This window comes from Leptonotus elevatus, chromosome 18, assembly GCF_054856555.1.
Source record: "Leptonotus elevatus isolate MCC_2025b chromosome 18, RoL_Lele_1.0, whole genome shotgun sequence".
Lineage (NCBI taxonomy): Eukaryota > Metazoa > Chordata > Actinopteri > Syngnathiformes > Syngnathidae > Leptonotus > Leptonotus elevatus.
In genome coordinates this window covers 9,396,805-9,417,018 of record NC_141256.1, presented here as the reverse complement: position 1 = coordinate 9,417,018, position 20,214 = coordinate 9,396,805, and the positions used below count along the sequence as shown (strand labels likewise).

The 20,214-nt window shown below is 41.4% G+C and overlaps 3 protein-coding genes across 5 annotated transcripts; 1 reads left to right on the top strand and 2 right to left on the bottom strand.

Moving 5' to 3' along the window:
• Positions 1–45: 45 nt before the first annotated feature.
• On the bottom strand, positions 46–4,556 carry eif2s1b (eukaryotic translation initiation factor 2, subunit 1 alpha b). Its single transcript, XM_086060739.1, has 8 exons — positions 4,380–4,556; positions 3,017–3,259; positions 2,851–2,930; positions 2,617–2,768; positions 922–1,028; positions 747–844; positions 530–673; positions 46–446 (listed from the first exon to the last, which is right to left on the bottom strand). The coding sequence occupies exons 2-8, from the start codon at positions 3,255–3,257 to the stop codon at positions 321–323; spliced, it is 948 nt and encodes a 315-aa protein (XP_085916865.1). The 5' UTR covers positions 3,258–3,259; positions 4,380–4,556; the 3' UTR covers positions 46–320.
• A 14-nt stretch (positions 4,557–4,570) lies between these two features.
• On the top strand, positions 4,571–6,891 carry atp6v1d (ATPase H+ transporting V1 subunit D). The gene is made up of 8 exons (XM_086060740.1): positions 4,571–4,786; positions 5,421–5,538; positions 5,610–5,689; positions 5,755–5,867; positions 5,947–6,050; positions 6,121–6,187; positions 6,257–6,335; positions 6,407–6,891. Exons 1-8 carry the CDS (start codon positions 4,746–4,748, stop codon positions 6,549–6,551), a joined length of 747 nt encoding a protein of 248 aa, XP_085916866.1. The 5' UTR covers positions 4,571–4,745; the 3' UTR covers positions 6,552–6,891.
• A 110-nt stretch (positions 6,892–7,001) lies between these two features.
• pals1b (protein associated with LIN7 1, MAGUK p55 family member b) lies at positions 7,002–19,936 on the bottom strand. 3 transcript variants are annotated; one of them, XR_015090736.1, is made up of 15 exons: positions 19,698–19,936; positions 17,794–18,253; positions 15,643–15,899; positions 13,667–13,744; positions 12,536–12,655; positions 12,296–12,457; positions 11,525–11,602; positions 11,230–11,413; positions 10,230–10,298; positions 10,080–10,160; positions 8,318–8,479; positions 8,035–8,237; positions 7,673–7,783; positions 7,378–7,606; positions 7,002–7,259 (listed from the first exon to the last, which is right to left on the bottom strand). XR_015090736.1 is itself a non-coding variant. In XM_086060737.1 (14 exons), the coding sequence occupies exons 2-14, from the start codon at positions 18,107–18,109 to the stop codon at positions 7,430–7,432; spliced, it is 1,998 nt and encodes a 665-aa protein (XP_085916863.1). In that variant the 5' UTR covers positions 18,110–18,253; positions 19,698–19,936; the 3' UTR covers positions 7,002–7,429. The 3 variants fall into 3 exon arrangements, 2 of the variants coding, with proteins under 2 accessions (XP_085916863.1, XP_085916864.1); XM_086060737.1 differs by having other exon boundaries at positions 7,002–7,606; XM_086060738.1 differs by having other exon boundaries at positions 7,002–7,606; positions 15,643–15,851; positions 19,698–19,935.
• Between the last annotated feature and the right edge of the window lie 278 nt (positions 19,937–20,214).

The following is a 20,214-nucleotide window of genomic DNA, read 5'->3' as shown; positions in this document are numbered from 1 at the left end:
CAAGCCCCCATTGTGTTGAATCTGTGAAATGAGATGCCCGACACATTGAGAGCAAGATTTTTCTTTATTGATGCCAAGGGAACGGGCAAGAGTGGATCCTATCGTTTTTTTTTTTTTAACCTCCTAACACATTTGAGTGACAATGCCATGGATACTGGTTTGAAGGTCACTGTGATGTCATTTGAAAAAAGAAGCACGTTGTGTCCTTGAATGACTCAATATGTCAAATACCTTCTGAATGAAAAAGGGATCAACCAAAAACTGCTGTTAGAAGTCCAAACAAGGCACTTTTTAACAGCAGTTGGTAATTGCTGGCATCTCTAATCCTCCGTTTTTGCCTCCATTTCCTCGGCGTCGTCATCTCCGTCCACCTCGGCGTTTTCCCTCTCTAGCCGCTCCAGCTGCCGGGCCAGCTCCGTCTCGTCCGTGTCCGTTACCACCTTGGGCTGAAGGCGCAGTTAATGCTCAACGCTCACACCTGTACCCACCTGGCCTTTTTCTTTTTGTCACATGCGCTGTTTTTGCTCACCTCCATTTGGATGTTGAAGACGCCCCTCTTCTCTTCGATTTTCTCCTTGATGGCCGCCATGGCCTGGTTGAGGACGGAGAGGCCCTCCGTGCGCTCCAGAGTGGTGGTGGTCATCACGTAGCGGGGCGGAGCGATCAGGTTGATCTAATGGCAGTTTGGTATTACATCGTTGCCATGGCGACAGAACTCGCGTCAATGTCGCATGATGTTATTATACCTTAATGGGCATGGACTCTGTAGAGCAGCCCAGTCCCGCCCTCAGCGCTTCCTTCACGGCGTCGATGCCCTCGTAGCCATAACACGCCACTTCAATGTCTGCCAGACAAAAAACCCCAAATGATGTTATTTATATCAGACATCATCCCCCTTTTTTTTTTTTTTTTTGTTGTCACCTGCTCGGATCTTGACGGCCTGCGGAGTGAGTCGCCTGTTGATGTTGTCAATAAGCACGGCCTGCTCTTCTTCTGTTAGGTCCAGGTCACCCAGGATGGCAGGATCACTGCGTCAGCGGAACACAAACGTCAGCACATCCAAGTCATAAGTCGCATGATCTCAAAACAAAACACGGTCATGTTCATGTATTAATTGCAAGTACATTTTGTGTGAAAATTCACTGCAGGTGTTGCCGTTTTCATTTTTTCCCCTCATCTAATTATTATTATTTTTTAAAACAACTATGTATAATAAGGCGTTTTTTTTAAACTAGCATGTAGGCCAATAGTAAGTCGTTGTTTTCAAAAGATTGTTTTTTAAATAGTAAGGTGTTTTTTTTACAACAATGTATGGCATTTTTTAAGCGACCATGCATAGTAAGGCTTTTAAAAAAATGTGACCATTTATAGTAATGCGTTTAAAAAGAATGACCATGTAGGCCAACAGTAACTTTTTTTTATAGTAAAGCAATTTTTTTTTAAACAACCATGTACATACAGTACAGCGTTTTTTTAAAGACCGTGTAGGTCAATAGTAAGCCGTTGTTTTTAAGAGCTTTTTTTTAAATATTAAGGTGTTTTTTTACAACAACGTAAGGCGTTTAAAAAAACGACCATGTAGGCCAGTAGTAAGACTTTTTTTTTTTAATAGTAAAGCAATTTTTTTAAATGACCATGTAGGCCAATAGTAAGTTGTTTTTAAAATATATAATTTTTTTAACTAGTAAGGAGTTTTTTTACGACAATATAAGGCATTTTTTAAGCGACCATGCGTAGTAAGGCTTCAAAAAACAAAAACCTGACCATTTACAGTAAGGCATTTTTTTAACGACCATGTATAAATAAGGCGTTAAAAAAAACGCCCATGTAGGCCAATAGTAAGTTGTTGTTTTTTAAAATATCTTCTTTTCTTTTTTTTTATAGTAAGGAGATTTTTTTACGACAATGTAAGGCATGTATGGCATTTTTTAAGCGACCATGTATAAACACGCCGTTAAAATAAAATAAAAGAAAAGACCATGTAGGCCAATAGTAAAACTGTTTTTAATAGTAAGGTGATTTTTTTTAAACGACCATAGTTAGCCAAAAGTAAGTTGTTTTTAAAAGACCGTTTTTTTTAATAGTAAGGCGTTTTTTTCTAGTGACTGTACAGTAAGGCATTTTTTATGCAACCATTTATAGTAAGGCGTTTGTTTTTAATTAAAATGACCATGCGTTTTTTTTAAACAATCATGTATAGTAAGATAAGATTTTTTTTTTATAAAATGTCATGATGCATAATAAGACTTGTTTTTTTAAATTACAGTATGTATAGCAAAACTTTTTAAATGGCACGATACGCACAAAAGTGGGCCCCATAAGTATCTCTGTGGCCTAACAAACTATAAATAACGACAGGTTTCAAATTATTACATGTGCGATATATTCAAAAAATATATATATTCCCATTTACAGTTTTGTTATTATTTTACTGCAGCAGCATCTGAAATTCCTCAACAAAAATGACCACCACATTTCAAAATGGCACTTGAGTGGGTGTCAGTGGACAAAATAACCGCTCATCTTTGTGACCAGTAAAGATATGAATTACAGGCAGAAGATTTGCCGTCGGTTTTAGTAGAAAACAGAGGTCAAAGGTTGTGGGCAAGCACTTACGCCACGGCCTGCTTGAAGACGTCGTACGCGCCGTACCCGGGCCGCTTGTACTTCTCGTCGAAGACCCACGCCGTGCGCTGGTACAAGCTCTCCAGCTGCTCGTCTTTGCTGTACTCCAGCACTTCGGCCACGTGCCGCAGGATGCTGTACACCTGCGCGCGCACAGCAAAACTCAACGCGCCCATCTCTCTCACGAGTCGCTGTCGTTTCAAGCGGCGAGGCGGCGGCGCTCACCGTTTTAGATTTGGTGAATTTGTCCTCGCACTTGATGGCCTCCTCCGGCGAAACTCTCCGCTTGGACAGGTCGATGTAACCTGGCGAGGAAGCAAGCGGGCACACGCGGTCGGCAACCCTTTTCACACCAAACGCGCCGCGGGCAAAGCCCCCCCCCCCCGCTCACCTTTCTCTTTGTCCACCCGGATGACCACCACACACTCGTTGCGGCCGATGCGGATGAGCTTGTTGATGGAGCGGATGCGCCGGCGCGACAGCTCGCTGAGGAGGATCATGCCCTCGATGTTGTTGTACTCCAGCAGGCTGACGTAGGCGCCCATCTCGGCGATGGAGCGCACGTTCACCATGACCACGTCCTCCACCTCTGGGAAGCGGTGCTGGTAGAATCGACAGCTGAGGCCCGGCATCGCTATTTCAAAAAAAAAAAAAAAACAGTCCAAAAAATTGAAAAAGGATGGAGTTTTAATGATGCTAAAGGGATACTTGACTCATTTAGACATTTTCGGCAATAACAAGATATTTTGCTTATCATTAATATGATGATGTCATTATTTTTCATGTACAACACATTTTCCCACTTTTACTACAATTATAGTGAAAATGAGTTTTTTTTATGTTTTTTTTTTCAGTATTATCCACTATACAGAAAAAATTACAGTTGAATCTTACATGTGATAAATACATTAAATTAAAATGAAACATTTTCAAAATAAAATAAAAACTAATATTATAACCCTGCAGGCTGCCTTTTCCATCTGATATCCTTTACATCAAATGCACAATTCAAGTTTGAGTCGATTAAATACATTATCATTATTATTAGTATGGGGATCAGGTCGATACCTTGCCTGATTTCAAGGTATCGGTACTTGTGATTAGGGCAGACAAATTTTAAATTAGACAAACAGAAAATTTACTTTCATTTCATGAAAGTTTAAGGGAAAATGCCATGTTGTGATTTGTGAAACATACTGTACTATACTTTTTTTTTGGGGGGGGGGGGTGGTTATTAGCAAAAGTACTAATGGTATCGGTACTTTGTATCGTTGACTATTCAAGAACAGAGTACTCGAGTCGTACTGGTATCGGTTTGAGAAAAAAAAGTCCTAGTTGTCACAATTGACATCTTGTATTTACGTGTATTTACTGATTTTAAGCTTTAACAGTGCCAGAGTAGTCAAAGTGAATATTTATACAATTATAAACCACAGCTCGCAAATGTTTCAGTTTATGTCGGACTCAAGATGATGCAACAGAAAAAGTCTAAACGTGTTGATTTCTCAGGAGGTCAATACGACAAACGCAGATACGAACATTCAAATATCTACCATACGCATTACGTATGAATGGTATCATATTACCTCAAGACAATGACACAATGAGAGTATGAAAAAGAAGCTACTAGCATTATTAGCTTGTAGCTAGTAGCCGGGTGCTCAGCTCACATGCGGCACATGCAGAAGAGCGCGGCTAACAGCTAGCATCACCACCTTGCCACCAAAACGTCCGCTTTGTCCGTTAAAACTCACCTGTGTCATGTGTTTGGATAACAAATGCCTTTAAAGTGATTCACTGAGTGTTTAAATGTCCTATTTTGGTCCCCTCGGGTTCCTTTTAGCGATAGAGAACTAGCATCTGTTAGCTCGTATTCACGGCTGTGCTAATTTTTCGACCCGGAAAAGATCGTCAATTTTTCTCATCCGCACATGCGCACAGCTGACCCACTGGGAGTCACGTGGCCGGAGGTCAGCTGATCCACGGCCGAAGTGTCTGACAAGATCATCTCAACCTGTGCTTGAAATCCCGCACGAAGAGCTTTATATTTGTTCGTGAAAAAACTAAATATCGGCAAATTACGCTTTCGCGATCCAGATAATCACCAGAAAGCCGAAGAGATGTCTGGAAAGGAGAGGCTCGACGTGTTCCCATCCAGAATGTAAGCTTGTTTGATAGCTACGCTTGCTAATACCGTTTAGCATCCAACTACAAATAACAGCGATTGTTTTTATTTAAATTTTTTGCGTCCATCTTTGAGTACGTAAACACGATTTTCATGCACTTGTAGGTTGGGTTCATTTTCTCTTTTTTTGCGTTATAATTTAAAAGAGGAAGAGTCCTTGTCATGTGACGTTTTCTATTTATATGACCCTGTTACTTCAATGACATCTTCTTGGGCAATGATTACATTGTATTGTTGCAATTTTCTGAATTTTGAAAGTTTAAACTGTAATAACCATGAAAGATTTTCCCCAATACATTTAGAAACTACAGAACCTCATAAATCAAATATGCAAATGTTGAATGAAAAACCTACTAGACCATCTGAAATGTATATTGCGGTTCATCAGTGGCATTTTAAATGATGGCAGTGTTATGCCGACTCCCATTTAACAAGATTGATTGCGATTGGTTAATTATCAACACAGCTAGATAAATCCTAGTTATAAGATGTATGCACTATTGAATTCAGCAACTGTATTATCTGATCTAGAGTATTTGATTTACCGTAACCCTTTAGAAGATCTTTTCGAAGAGCTACGCGAGTGTCATTGCGTTGCTGTGTTTCCCAGGGCTCAGACCATCATGAAGGCTCGTATGAAAGGAGCGCAGACGGGCCGCAACCTGCTCAAGAAGAAGTCGGACGCTCTCTCCATGCGATTCCGTTTAATCCTTCGCAAGATTATCGAAGTCAGTTGTTAAGGAGGAGCATAAAAATTTTGTTTTGGAGTACATTCGTTAAAGACTTACTGTGTTTTCAGACAAAGACCAAGATGGGGGAGGTGATGAGAGAGGCGGCTTTCTCCTTGGCTGAAGCCAAATTCGCAGCTGGTGACTTCAGGTAAAAGTAGTGTTTAAAAATGAATTAAGTGTGTGTGAAATAAATGAATGTTTTTGTTTCCACAGCACTACAGTCATCCAGAATGTCAACAAAGCTCAGGTGAAGGTGCGTGCCAAAAAAGACAATGTGGCAGGTGTTACTCTTCCTGTTTTTGAGCATTACCAAGAAGGCGGGGATAGTAAGTAAAACAATATTTGGATTAAATATGTTTTTTTTTTTTTAAAGTGTTTTGTTGACAATCTGTCTGTGATTGTCAGGCTACGAGCTGACTGGTCTCGCCAGAGGAGGAGAGCAGCTCTCCAGGTTGAAGAGGAACTATGCGAGAGCTGTGGAGCTGCTTGTGGAGTTGGCCTCCCTACAGGTAGGGGGCGCTCTTTCAGAGTGGGGTACAATTGACAACCATGCAAAATTCTATCACATTTTGTCCCCAGACATCTTTTGTCACTCTGGATGAGGCCATCAAGATCACCAACCGCCGTGTGAATGCAATCGAGCATGGTACGCTTTAACAATTTCAACGTTTGATCACAAATTTTAGTTTCAAGGCTAATCATGGTCCTTTACCAGTTATCATCCCTCGGATCGACCGCACCTTGACGTACATCATTACGGAGCTGGATGAGCGGGAACGAGAGGAGTTCTACAGGTCGGTGACCTCGTTGGGGTCCTTGTTTGGTTACTTTTCGACGTCTGAAATCTCATTGGTCGTTCTCACAGGCTGAAGAAGATCCAGGAGAAAAAGAAACAGCTGCGAGAGAGGACGGAGAAGGAGATCGCCGCCCGCCTGGCCAAGTTGGGCCCCATCGCGGAGCCCGCCAACATGCTGACGGAGGAGACGGACGAAGACATGCTGTTCGAGTAAATGCCCCGTTGCCAAGGCAACCATTCAATATATTTATTCTGAGCCTAACAGGGCGATGTCGAAGTCTTCGAATGAAGGCAGTTGTGTTTGTGTTTGTGATTTGTTGTGTTGCGTCATACCGAAGAGAATCACGTTTCCATACTTGTACACAACTATAAAGTAGTTCAAATAAATATACGTCTAAAGATAACGTTTAAAAGTAAATTGTGATTAATGAATGTTTTGAATGCTGTAAATGTTAAAATAATTGTGCAAGTCAAGAGTGTGTGCCATTACCTCATTTAAAAGATGTTTAACTTGCTGTAACACACACATTATCAAATAAAAGCTGGACCCAGTATTTGTTGTCTTGAGGCCTCACGAAACTCAACTGAGCCGGATGCTGGCGGCCATTTTGCACCACACTGTTACATTTAACACATCTTGTTCAGGTATGAATCACAGGCTTGGTAAGATTTTGCAGTATAATATACTGTTTAATGATAACCAGTTATTATAGACAAGATTTTGTTTGAGCGCTTTCAATAAAACACAAATGAGCAAACAAAATAATACTGATTGTGGTAACTAACAAAATGGAGCCTCTTAAAGCAATGTACCATTATATCATTTTGACTCCCATTGTATACACAATTACAGTATTTTTTTCCCTAGAAAATCTGTATTTACAATTATAAATATTAATATATGTCTATGCTTCACAAATGGCTAAAGCAGACAAAAAAAAACACAAATGGGACAAAGACAAGAAGAATTGTAAGAAACCTGAGTCCATCTCTGAGAAACCAAAACAGGAGCAAATGTGCAAAAATGAAAAATGTACCACCTGTCCTTCATCTGGAGCCTTCAAGAACCTCCGTATGTCCATCCCGAGCAGCTTAGCAGAGCCAGGAGGTGGGCACCCACTGAGGCTCCGTGTCCAGCTTCTCAATGAGCCTGCGCAGTTCGAAGAAAGCCTCGTTGGGCTCGCCGTTGACGATGGTGGCGTCAAAAACGTGGCCGAAATCCTGCTCCATCTCGCGAGCCTTCTCGATGACCTCCTTAAGATCCTCCGGCTGCGCGGGACACCAAATTTGACTTAATGTCCACTCACGAGCAGGATAAAGGAGACCATTTAGTACCTTAGGTGTTTTTTCCTCGGTGGCCAGCAGAGTGCGCAGTCGTTCCTGAGAAGGCGGAGCAATGAAGATGACGAATGGCTTGAGGTTGGAGGACCTCAGCACCTTCAACGACTGTTGAATAAGAGTCAGAAAGAGACAAAAAAATACAAATGAAAAAAGTAAATTTTCACCCGTTATTATTTGAAAACATTTTCTAGTAAGAAATAAAGGCAGCACGGCGGACTAGTGGATGTACGCCTGTCTCAAAATTCTGAGCTTCGGCGTTTGCGGGCTCACATTAGCGGTCGTGCTCGCTCCGCAGCAGGCCCATAATTACAGACTAGGAAAGAGTCTGATGTAGCGAAACGCGCTCGCTATCGTACCCTGGTGTGCAGGCAAAGCACGCAGATGCGTCCAGAGTTGACCACGTGTCGCACAGAGTCCGTGCTGGTTCCGTAAAGGTTCTTCTCGTACTCCCCGGACTCGATGAACTTCCCCGCCGACAAGTCGGCCTCGAACCCTTGCCGACTCACAAAGTGGTACTCGCGCCCGTTTCGCTCGTGGATCCTCGGGCTTCTGGTCGTGTCTGACAAGTGTTTAAATTACAGCCTGTTAAGAGCGTGTTTTAAATGTTTATTTTTTTTAAAGTTAATTGTGGTAACTTACGCGGGACAGCGACGGCAAACTTGTCGGGTTCAACGGAGAGCAGCCTGCGACGCAGCTCGTCGTGGCCGCTGTTTGTAGGAGCGATCAGAGCGATGGGACGTTTGCGGTTGGCGGGCTGGTGATAGAGAGACATCTCCTCATAGGTCAGGACGTCATCACATTCTGTGGAGATTGGTGAGAGAGGGCGACAAGGTCAATATGAACGTCACCGCTGGGATTGATTCACTCTTAAGTGGTTGCTGTAGAAATTAAGACGGTAGACAGGAAGAAGTTTTAATGAGGTTACCATATTTGTATTTATTATTTTACTCAGTAACAAATGTAAGGAGGTGTCTAATATATTAAAGGCCTTTATTTTATTATTATTATTTTTTTTATTTAAAAGTAAGCCAGGAATGGGCAACTGGTGGCCAACCACATTGACTGGCAAATTGATTAATAAAAATAATAATAAAATAAAATAAATAATTAAGTTTGAATAAAAAACTATTCCCCAAAAAAAAAAATCTTCCAAAAATTCAAAACTTAAAAGAATAAAAATAAATCAGAATATGAAACAATATTACAAAAAAAAAAATCAAATCCACAAATGCCAAACTGAATATGAAGAGGGTTGTGTAGCTTTAAATTGCAATATCACAATTCACCACTAGATGGCAGACATGTCATTGACACACATTTGTAGTAATCACACTGGGTCTTATGCTGCCAAATACTACAATGTAAGTAACCCTAATTTCCATCCATCCATTTAACCGCTTTTCCTCACAAGGGTCGCGGGGGTCGCTGGAGCCTATCCCAGCTGGCTTCGGGCAGTAGGCGGGGTACACCCTGAACTGGTTGCCAGCCAATCGCAGGTAGGCCTAATTTATTATTATTATTATTATTATTATTATTTTTAATTTGGACTAATATGCAGTAGAAGCATAGTATCTAATTAATAAATGAACATTTTGAGTGAGTTGAATTTTGTGGGGGAAAAAAAAAAAGAAGTATTTCTTGCACTTAATGTTGGTGTCTTGTTGAGCAGTTTTGTGAGCCCTTTGCACTGGGAAAATGAAATATATTAAGAGAACATATTTTGTCCATATTTCTATTTTTTTGGGGGGCATACAAGAAGTGTGAGGTTCACTCCTTATGTGGCACCCTCCAGCATTTAAGTTGCCTATCCAAAGCAATGCTACCAATTGATTGTAATTGATGTCAAGTGGAATTAAATCTGACTAAAAAACAAAAATACAAAGGAATGATGCAGAAAATCAAACAGTTTAAAAGAAGCTCAAACTTTTCCCCACTCGACTGTGTGAAAGTATGCCAGAGTATGCCACGCGTTGACCGTAATTTAAACAGTGCACCCAGAGGATTTATGGGATTTGAACGAGGCCAATTGTTGGTGCTTTTTAAATGCAGCTTTGGCCAAAGATCTGCTTGGGACCCACAATTGGGCACACAAAGCAGCACACATGCAAACTTGTGTTTGTCTATGTGGCAAAGTGTTCACTACATGACATCACAGGGTCCCACCAAGAGATTCAGGCCCCTGCTGGGCACCTGTTGGTGCGTCCTCTGATCCCTGTCTGTGAGCAGGAGACTAATCTGAGCCAAGCAGAGGCCAGGTCATGGCAGCTCTAGCTCGAGGAGTTTGTGCTGCATTTAAGCAGACAATGTTTGCACACTGACAAAAGCTGCTTGAGACCGACAGACAGTGAGAGTAGAACGCAAACGCAAGTGTTGATTAAATACTTTTTTTTTTTTTTTTTACCTGTGTTTTTGCTCAGAGGAGATGTGCTTTTCTTCTTCTGCTGCTGCTGCTTCTTGTTTTTCTTCACATACCAACGTTTCCCTAAAAAATAAGACACGGTTGTTTATGTCTCGCGCATGTGTAACCTTCACAGCAACATGATCTTCTTACCTTGTTGTTCTCTGCTCCTGTCTGGAGCGCTTTTCTTCAAGGTCTCTCTCTGCTGCTGGAAGCACTTCCCTGACAAATATGACGACATGACTGTTTGCATAAAAACAATTTGAACTTAAAGCTCTTCATTTATTGTAATAATATCCTGTATATTTCCCATGTTTTTATCTCTAGTTGGCCCACTTTCCATTTCCAACTGCTTAACCTCCTTTTGTAGCAGCCACAAGCTTGGGTCAAAGAGTAATCTCTATTAATTCTCAGGTGTTTGATTTAATCTGCGGGTCTTGCCAGATGGGCGGGGCTTTACTCCTGGGACGGCTCAGATAGTGTCAGGTTAGTTGCCGGCCACAATGAATTGCTTGGACAGTGCAAATATACATTTTTATGTTGTAGCTGGCAGGTAGAATCCTCCTATCGCCCAAATCACTAATATTATGGAAATTAAAAAAAATATTGTATCGTTTAAATTGGTATTATACTTTGGATCGCTATACTATTATACAGCAACATTATACACCAAAATAACGTTCAACCGCTAATTGCACAATATAAACTCTTTTCCAAAGGTCTTACAGCCAAAAGTGATGCAATAAATAAAACGATGAGCGGACCAGTTCCTTGTAACAAAATAGGCTCACTCTTATCTAAAGTATTGCCACTTGTTATTGTTTACAAAAAAATACAATAAATCCAGACTTTCACTCTTGAGGTGACATAATGATGCATGGCTCCCGTGAAGTGAGGGCAAGGACATTAATGAATTTGTTTTCGACTTTAAATTGATTGTCAATGCTTAAAAATACGTCCATATGATCTATTTGTGAAGAAAATATGAAATCCACCATATTTTGACAACCAGTGTTCCCGCCCGATAGCAACGTGCTAAGTATTGGTGTTATTTACCTCAACTCACAAAACAAATATGTTCAGTCATGTTTTTGCCATACAAAGGAAACCGAAGTAAACAAACTAATCATATTTATGATGTTCTACTCCCAACCTGGAATGAGTCCAGCCAGTAACTGGTTTTCCTCATCTCCGTCCCTGTACGCCTGCCACCAATTAGGGTCGTCCTGGCTGATGACGTGCAGAATATCCCCTCTCTGGAAAGACAGGCCCAGCTCCCGACATGGCACGAAAGGGTCATCCGAAGGGTCGTAGTCAAAGTAAGCTCGTACGTGCATCTGCGGGACAGGGGGCGGAAGCGGTTGAGCAGGGGTTTTACACGGTCTTGGCCGCCCTAGCTTGTATGTGTGCGTGCAGACAGGCCGCACGGGTCCACCTTAGAGACTTACCACAGTCTGTCTGTGCGGGGCAGGTTTAATCTGAGAGCTTGGGATGAGGAGGAAGGTCAAAGTGCCGTGCATTTGTTGCTGGTGGATGAGGAGAGATGAACAAAGCATTAAAAAAAACTGGGGAAAGAAGTAAAAAAATAAAATAAAAAAAATTGCTCTAAAATATAACAGGGGAAAAAATAAATAAAACAAAACAAAATTGCTTTAAAAAATGCAGGAAAAAAAAAAGAAAAACTAACACAGTCGTTCTAAAAAAAATAACAGGGAAAAAAACGTATTTGCTCAAAAAAAGATAACGGGGGAAAAAACTAAAAATTGCTAAAAGAAAATTGAAGGGGGGAGAGAACTAACAATATTGCACACAAAAAAATAACAGGGGAAAAAAGTAAAATAAATAAATACAATTGCTCTAAAATATAACAGGTAAAAAAAAGAAAGAAGATAAATTAACACAATCGTTCTAAAAAAAAATACAGGGAAAAAACAAACAAAATTGCCCTAAAAAATAAGAGGAAAAAAAAACCAAAAACAAAAAAACTACCACAATTGGTCTAAAAAAGTAACAGGGAAAAACACTAACAAAATTATTCTAAAAGAAATAATGGGAAAAAAGTAAAAAAACAAAACAAAACAAAACTGCTCTAAAAAATTACAGGGGAAAAAAGTAAAAAAACAAAATTGCTCTAAAAGATAACAGGGAAAAAAGTAAAACCACAACAACAACAAAAAACTATAATTAAAAACTCCAAAACCATTACAACTTGTTCTCACCAGTAAGTCATGAACTTCATTAACGTGTTTCCCGCGAAGAGAAATGCCGTTGATCTCCAGGACCTCGTCCCCCTCGTTGAGCAGGCCGCTCCGCTCGGCGGTCCCGCCTTTCACTACGCGGCTCACCACCACGCTGTCCATGTCATTACGCACGGTCGCACCCTGGAGGCAGTATTTGTATTTGTCCCGCTGACCATTACTTCCCGAGTTAAACATTCAAGAATGTGAATGGCGTCTCACCAGCGGAGTGTCACGAGTCTTATGCAGCCGCACCATTTTCACAGTTTCCCCCAAATACTGGATCACGTTGTCCTCCGCCATTTCCTGCACAGCTAAGCTGTCATGTGCCTGCATCAGCGCCTGAGTACCCAAAGCAAACAGTCAGGATTGAGGACGCCATCAAACAAACAATCGTACCTTCTTATTTTGCTTTCTCGGGTACAAAACGGTTATAGGTGAAAAAGGGTATGTGCAGGTTGAATCAAACGCAATTTAAGAGCAACTCAACACATTAGATGTGACAAATAGGAGTTGAGATATAGGCTCAACATCTATCCATCCATCCCACCAATTTTGTCTACGGCTTATCTTGTTCAGGGTTGAGCGGAGTTGGAGTCGATCCCATTCCATTGTGGAAATGGAGAGACTATGTGGGCAGCGTCAGCCAGATCAATGCAATATGCCGTTTTTTAATATCCTTTGAATAGCAATGGAATTCATGAATTAATTTAGGAAAATCACATTCAAGACTTTTTACTGATCTAAAAGTTCATGCTCATGCAAAAAACACAAAATTGCAGCACAGTTTTATTTGGTCAAGGAGGAAAATATGCAAATAGATTAAAATAACTTTTTTTTTTTTTAAATCAGTTCTGAGAAACTACTTAACAGCAAAGCCAGCTTGAACTCCATTTCATTTTCAGAACAGATTTAGCTTTTATTTATTTATTTTAAATATTGTAAAGACCCTATAAAAGGGTATAAAGGGACCCAAAAATGTTTGACACAACACAGAAGAAAGTGTTGTTAACAAACCTGCCAAATTTGAGTGAATTAATAATAATAATAAAAAAAAAGCCATGTATTTAGAATAAGCCCCCTAAATCATGAAATCCAGAGACTGGCTTCCAGCTTTAGGATGGTGTGGGCGTGTCTGCCAAAGGCACTGAAACCACGCCCTGCTTGACCTTCACCTGTCAATCAAATGATGTTCATTATGTCTTAAAGTGTCTGCAGTCAGCTGCACTTCAGAGTTTTTAACTGCTGGTAACTCAAATGCTGGCACATTTACCACTCCCTGACAGTAGGGGGAGCCCTAGAGCAAAATCGCAAGTCAATGGATGTCAATCATACTGACACAGGTCACCTGACCTGGAGATGAGGATTGGTGAGCAGAGCCCGGAGCTCCAAACCTTCTCGCTGTTGGCTGGACTGGAGGATCTTCTGGACCTGAATACAAGGTCACATGATTATTGATCAGAAATGAAGAGGGAAGATCTTCAAATAATGAAATGTGTTGCCCATGTATTCTTTGTATATAAAAAAAAATTGAGCTCCCTAACACTCATTCAAAGTAATGAATGTTATGTGATCCACTTTATTTATTTTCTGCTTTTCAGTCACGTTTCCAGTGGCTGACATCAAACTTTGCGGTCTGCTGCTGTGTCCATGACACTAATCAAGCTCGCCAACAAGGTGACGCACTTCATCGCTCATGCTGCTCCTCCAACCGCACTACAGTAAGCTGCTGGAGTTTCTTTTTCTGGCCCGCTCCCTGCTGCAACCGTGCCGCACCGCGGCCCGCAAAGAGATTAGCTTATTCAATAGGAACGTCCGACGCAGGCCCGACGTTGTTAAAACGCTTCGGGATCCGTGCCCGCTGTGTGCTCTCACAACAGGAGGACGCCGCGTTTCCATGTCTGAGAGCAAAATAGATCCGCTCAGTCGGGTTGTCTCGAGGCAAGACTGGAATAGCGGCCGTGCTGCTTTGGTGGCCTTTGCATGAACTTTACGCATCTCATGGCTGCCTGTTTCGTCACAATAAAAGGCTGATTCGGCCACATTTGTATTTTCCTCATTTCTTTTCTGGGGTTGACAAAACCGGGCGTGTTTACCTAAATGACAGCAAAGCGTGTTCCAATGCATGTCTCGGCTTCTGTGCGACAGGAAACAACACAGGCTCAACTGTGCGGGGACGTAAGTCAATTACTGCCGCTTTGCTTTCGGACTAACTGACTTGACAAGACTAACCCCGCAAATAATGACCAGACTTTTCGGTTGGCAAATGAAGCACATGACTTCATTTAATGACTCAATGTTTCAATTGATTTCTTTGTAGCCAATACAACCACATCCAAATACAGGAGCATTGGCCATCTCATTAGCAAGGTTGTCTTTGATTTGTATTTCTAGACCAGCCGTTCTGAAATTATGAAACACTGGGGGGAAACACTGGGCTTATTTTTAAATGAATACAGACAGAAAAATCAAACTGTACTAAATTATAGGGCTGTCACTATCAAAAAAATATATATATATCACCCCCCCCCCCTTTAAATGTATATTTTTTGCATTTAAGTATATCACAAAATATTATTTTCTGATTACTGTTAATGAACAAATTATTATTATTTGGTATTGTTTCGGGATTAAAGTGGAAGTCAACCTTAAACATTTCTTGTGGCCTCACTAGTCTAAACATGATATTCTGATGAGATGAGTTATGAAGCCAAATCCAGCCATCTTCATCCAGCTCAGGGGGCGGCCATTTTGCCACTTGCTGAACATGACATTAATGTTGCTCAGGGCTCAGGTAACGATCAATCACAGCTGTTTTCTGAAGCTGAGATGTGATTGGTTACTACCGTATTTAGACCAGTGGGGCTGCATAGAACAGATTGTCCCCAAACATTTTGCGATTGACTTCCGCTTTAAAAAACAAAAAAAACTAAGCAACATTTAAACACTATCACAAGAGAGGGATTGATGTCCTCACCAATCTTTTAGAAAGGGATTCATTTACTGGTTAAAAGCCGATGTTTGTAATTGTCTTATTTTGATTAAACAAAAATAAGTGTGAATGATGACAAAAATCACAATAGTTACTGCTACTGTTGAGAGGCTGAAATCAGAAGTTTAAACAATAACTCAAAACAATTCCTCAATTACTGAAATAGCTGTCCATGAATTCGATAATCGATGAATAGTCGATTAATTTTGACACCGCTACTACCGTATTTCCCCGACGCTAGCTTTCAGTCCGGAAGCGACGGTAAAATAGTTTTGCCGCCGCAAAAACTCCATCGCCTTACCGTGACGAAAGTGTCACATGCAATACTGAGGTCTACCTCTAGGCACAGCTCTTGCGCTTGCACCGTGAGGGGCGAGGTGGGGGTCACTCGGTTCATCTTTTGGGACACGACGGTGTAGATGCTGTAGGCGCACTTGAAGTCGTCCTTGGCGAGCAGCTGGAGCAGCAGCTCCGCATCCTGCTGGCTCTGAGCGTCCGTCACGCAGTGCTGCACCCACTTGACAGCCTGCAGAAGCTCCTCCAGCTCTGATGGAGGTGGACACACAGGACACCGTGTTGCACGGATGATCGGACCTCATTTCCAATGATGACATTTAAGGTTCGTTTTGTTTTATGTGCAACACACACACACACACACACACACACACACAGAGAATGTGATTAATACCAGAGTGTGATTTAGGCTAATCGTGTTTCATCCTTGACTTGAGATGAGAACTGTAGCTCCATTCAAACTGCTATAAAAGAGCGCATTAACAACCACTGGACTCACCGCTGAATCTTAAATTGTCATGTGACCGATACATTTTGGATAATTCGGACTTCTAACTTGGTGGGAACAGTTTAGGCAAGACACTTTTTTTTTGGTTCCAGCCTGATTGAAAGCAACATTCTTAAAAGCACGCTCGGATGAATTTAAGTGGAAGAATGTGACTCAAGCTCTTGAGACACCTTTGGGATGGACAACCACAGAGATCGTGAGCCGGCACAAGTGCTCTTCAGGGTGAAAGGACTCAAATTCCAACCTAAACGACAACATCTTGTAGAAAATCTTCAATGGCGGGTGGATGTTGCTACACAAAGCGAGCTCAGTCACCACCATACTTACAGTTTCTTATTGGCTTGTTTTATATTTATGGCCTAGAAGTATTTTCTCACACAAATATTACAAAAAAAATATATCTTTACAATATAATGTTCTATGTACCCCTACTAGTCTAAACGCAACATTCTGGTTGAAATTGTGTTAGTGGAATATGAATCAAGCAGCAAAATCCACCCGTTGTTATCCATCTCAGGGACGGCATTTTCGACCGAAAATGACATCACAGTTGCTCAGGTGACAACCAATTAGTCATGTGAAGTTCACAAGATAAGAGGTAAAAATCGACTCTGGTTCAGATCTTGATTGACTAACATGTTTAAGTTTTTATAAGGTGGCATGAAGGAACCAGGGATGATTAACGACATCAGTAACATATTCTGATTTTTTTCCTGATAGGCCTATCCCCCCTGTCCACAACCTTATTTAAGAAAATAGTTTGATGCAAGCTACAAGAATGATTTGCGGTGAATGTGTTGTGCCTTTGGCCAGACTAAAGCCCCTTTTCACACTGCACTCATTGTCAAGAAGTTGCGTGGTGAAACAAAATTACTGGTGCTTGTCTGAGGTAATGAAGCCGCCATTCTTGAATACAACATTTCCAAAATCAAGGTGCCTCGCCGCCGCGACAGAAATATGGCCACATACACAATGAATGGGCCTGACGACGGCAAACTATGCCCTGCTAAACGCAGTGTGAAAAGGGCTTTAAAACCCAATCAGATTCTGGCATTCAAAATTCACTGTATTAATCTAAAACATAATAGTAAGGTGTATTTTTCGGTTATTGTTGGCTAATTTAGCAAAGCTACAGTATGTAGGTTTCATTGTAAAAAGTCAACGCGAGCTAGTTCTTGCATACAACATGTGACATATAATTTCCCCCCCCCCCCAGTATGTACAATGTAATGTACAGGGGCAACATTTTTTTTTTTTTTTACAGATATTGTATACAAAGAAAATTACTTTGTACATTTTACGTTTGTACTTTTTAGAGCCTACTTTCCTTTTATTTATTTATTATATTTCGGTATATACATTATTAATTATTATTATTATTATTATACATATATTATTGTTTATTATTTATTTTTAACATAACCTATATCAAGTATAGACTAGTGTGTGTACTTTTGCCAGGCAGCTGTGCTCACAGTGCTTCCATGACAGTATTCAACTTAAATTGATGGTTCCTTGTCCTGCAAACAATGCCACCCACTTCCGCGCCCCGCCCTCGACTCTGCCTCCTCAATTGTCATTGTTCGGCATTCTTTTGTTTCTAGTTCTCTCTCCCGATAGCTCACAACTTCCCATTCTTCCCTGCATTACTCTTTGACCCCGAGACATCTATTCAAGTCATCTCACCGGCAATCGGAGCCTGGGAATGTGCATCTTTGGTGGCGTTCTCCTTCCCTTCAAAGGTGGGATTGTCAACGCCCACTTTTGGATTCTGCGCCAGCTTCTTGAGCCTCAGCGAAGCGTTGGGGTCGATGTCGTGCTTCCCCCGGCCGTCCTCTTCCCTCCTCTTCCTCAGCTCGTCCTGGTAGTGCTGAATCCTCTCCATCTGGGCGCTGCAGTGCACGGGTTTGACGAGGCAACTCTCGTCGCCGGGGCAGTCCACCGCCCGCTCCCGGTGGCCGGAGCCCTCCTGCACATAACCGTTCATGTGGGACGTGATCATCGTGGCCCCCCAGCATACGGCTCAGACCACCTCAGACCTGGCTGAGTTCGCCTCAGCTGTTAAGAGGAACTGGTGCAGGGACTCTCATCGGGGGCCATTTTACTCCAGCAGGGGATGTAGACTTATGATGTGCAAATGTTCATCCTGAAATACATGCAGAAACAAGAGTATAAATAGCGGATTAAAAAAAGCAGACTGGAAGTCGACGATTTTATTTTTGGTGAACACCGTCAACGGGCTCTCACAAGCTCAATTTTAGCGTATTTCCTCAACAAATTTCTTTCTACAAATGTATTTGTCCGCAAATAGTGGTAAGGTCCATTTTAACGCTTATGTTCAGTAGCCATTTATATCATAGACTCCTGGCGGCCCTCCCCCTTTACTCCTGACTTGCCTCAGCTAATCACAATTGGCAGGCCTGGCTAGCACCCCCGCCCGTCCCGCCTCTTGCTCCAAGCTCTGGAAGCATTTATCTCCGTTTAGACTGGCGGCTGACAAACAGCGGAGACTTCGAGAGGGCCATCTGTCGCCACAGCCTTAATTAATCCTTGGATATCTCAGCAAGCCGAGGTACCTGAACAGGACAGTGATATATCCATGCATATATTGTATAGGATTGGAGGTGAAATGTTCAAATATGATTGTTTCATATGACAAAGAATTACACACACACACACACAAAAAAAATAATCCGATAACTTGAGATGAACTTCTATGTGTAAGCATCCACTCACAGGATGGCTTATGCACTCCAGTTAACATGTAACCACACACATAAAAAAAAAAGTGTCACATAATATACATCTATTTAAATACCACACCAAATATAACATCTCATGCTCATCTCTCGTTTTAACATCTCTGGGACTAACAAACCTGGGTACCCCAAATTTGGAGATTAGGTATTGATTTTTTAAATCACGCCCTCGATTTTCAAAGTAATGTACAGCAAAGTACAGCATTTCGCTTATCAGCAATGAAAGGGGTCAAATTCTTTACTCAACGCATTTTCAGTCAACTTTAGCCAATTTGGGTCTGGTCCTAGATATTCACAGTCACGTTTGTGACCGAACCTTGCAGGCATTTCATTCCAAATTGAATTCTAAATGTTTTTGTGTCAAGTTGCATTGTTTTAACATAATGTATTATTCTGCACAGTAATTAAGTGATACTCAAACCCTTAAAAAGTAAGGAAAAGTGGTTTGCATAACATCTAATGGTATGTTACTACCTACGTGGTTAAACTAACTTGCTATGGTTTTACTACCCACTGATACGTCTAGAGGTGGAACTAATGTTAGTTAGTCGCTGCTTTACGAAGAGATTAGTTTAAATAGCCTTCATGTGTGACTATTTAGCGATTAACAAGACTGTAAAAAGACAATTTGGGCGATATTACGCATCAGAAAATGCTTAAATATAATCACTGGAAAAAAGTTATAGCAGGCTTATGATGAATACAACTTCGCATTTTGTTTTTTTTTCTTCCCCTGAAGTTTAAATGGTACAGATTAGCTTAGTACCAGGGTGCCGCTAACTCCCAAGTCAACTACGTAGCGGCGTCCCGTGAACGGCGACGACTACTCACCACTTCGGCGTCTGTGAATACGGCTTAAGAAAAGCCTGCCGCTGCCTTCTTTTATTTAAATCCACCGTCGCTTCTTTTACAAACACAGAGAATGGGGGGAAAAGGTCAGAACGACAGCACACGTTGTCTCATGTGGTTTGGGTCCCGGTGGTCCGCGTCCAGCCTGTTGTAGTGAGAGTTGAGTTCGCGGACTCTTGAAGCCATTGAAGACTTGCACGAGGTGTTTTTATGCGGTCTCCCTTGGCAACACCGAGGCACCACAGCGACGCCCATCGGTCGGACGCGCTATTACAGTCTGATGGAGTTAAGCGTTGGAGCAAAAGTATTGGGACAGCCCTGGCTATTGCAATGACCATTGTATTTCAACTCATTAAGTAAAAAATAAAACACTTTAAAATGCACTTACAGTAAAAATGAATTTTCACTGTCAATTGCCTACATGAATAAAAAACAAACCACAATGTTAATAAAAATAATGAATTTAACAAAATATAGAATATAAGTTTGCAAATAAGCT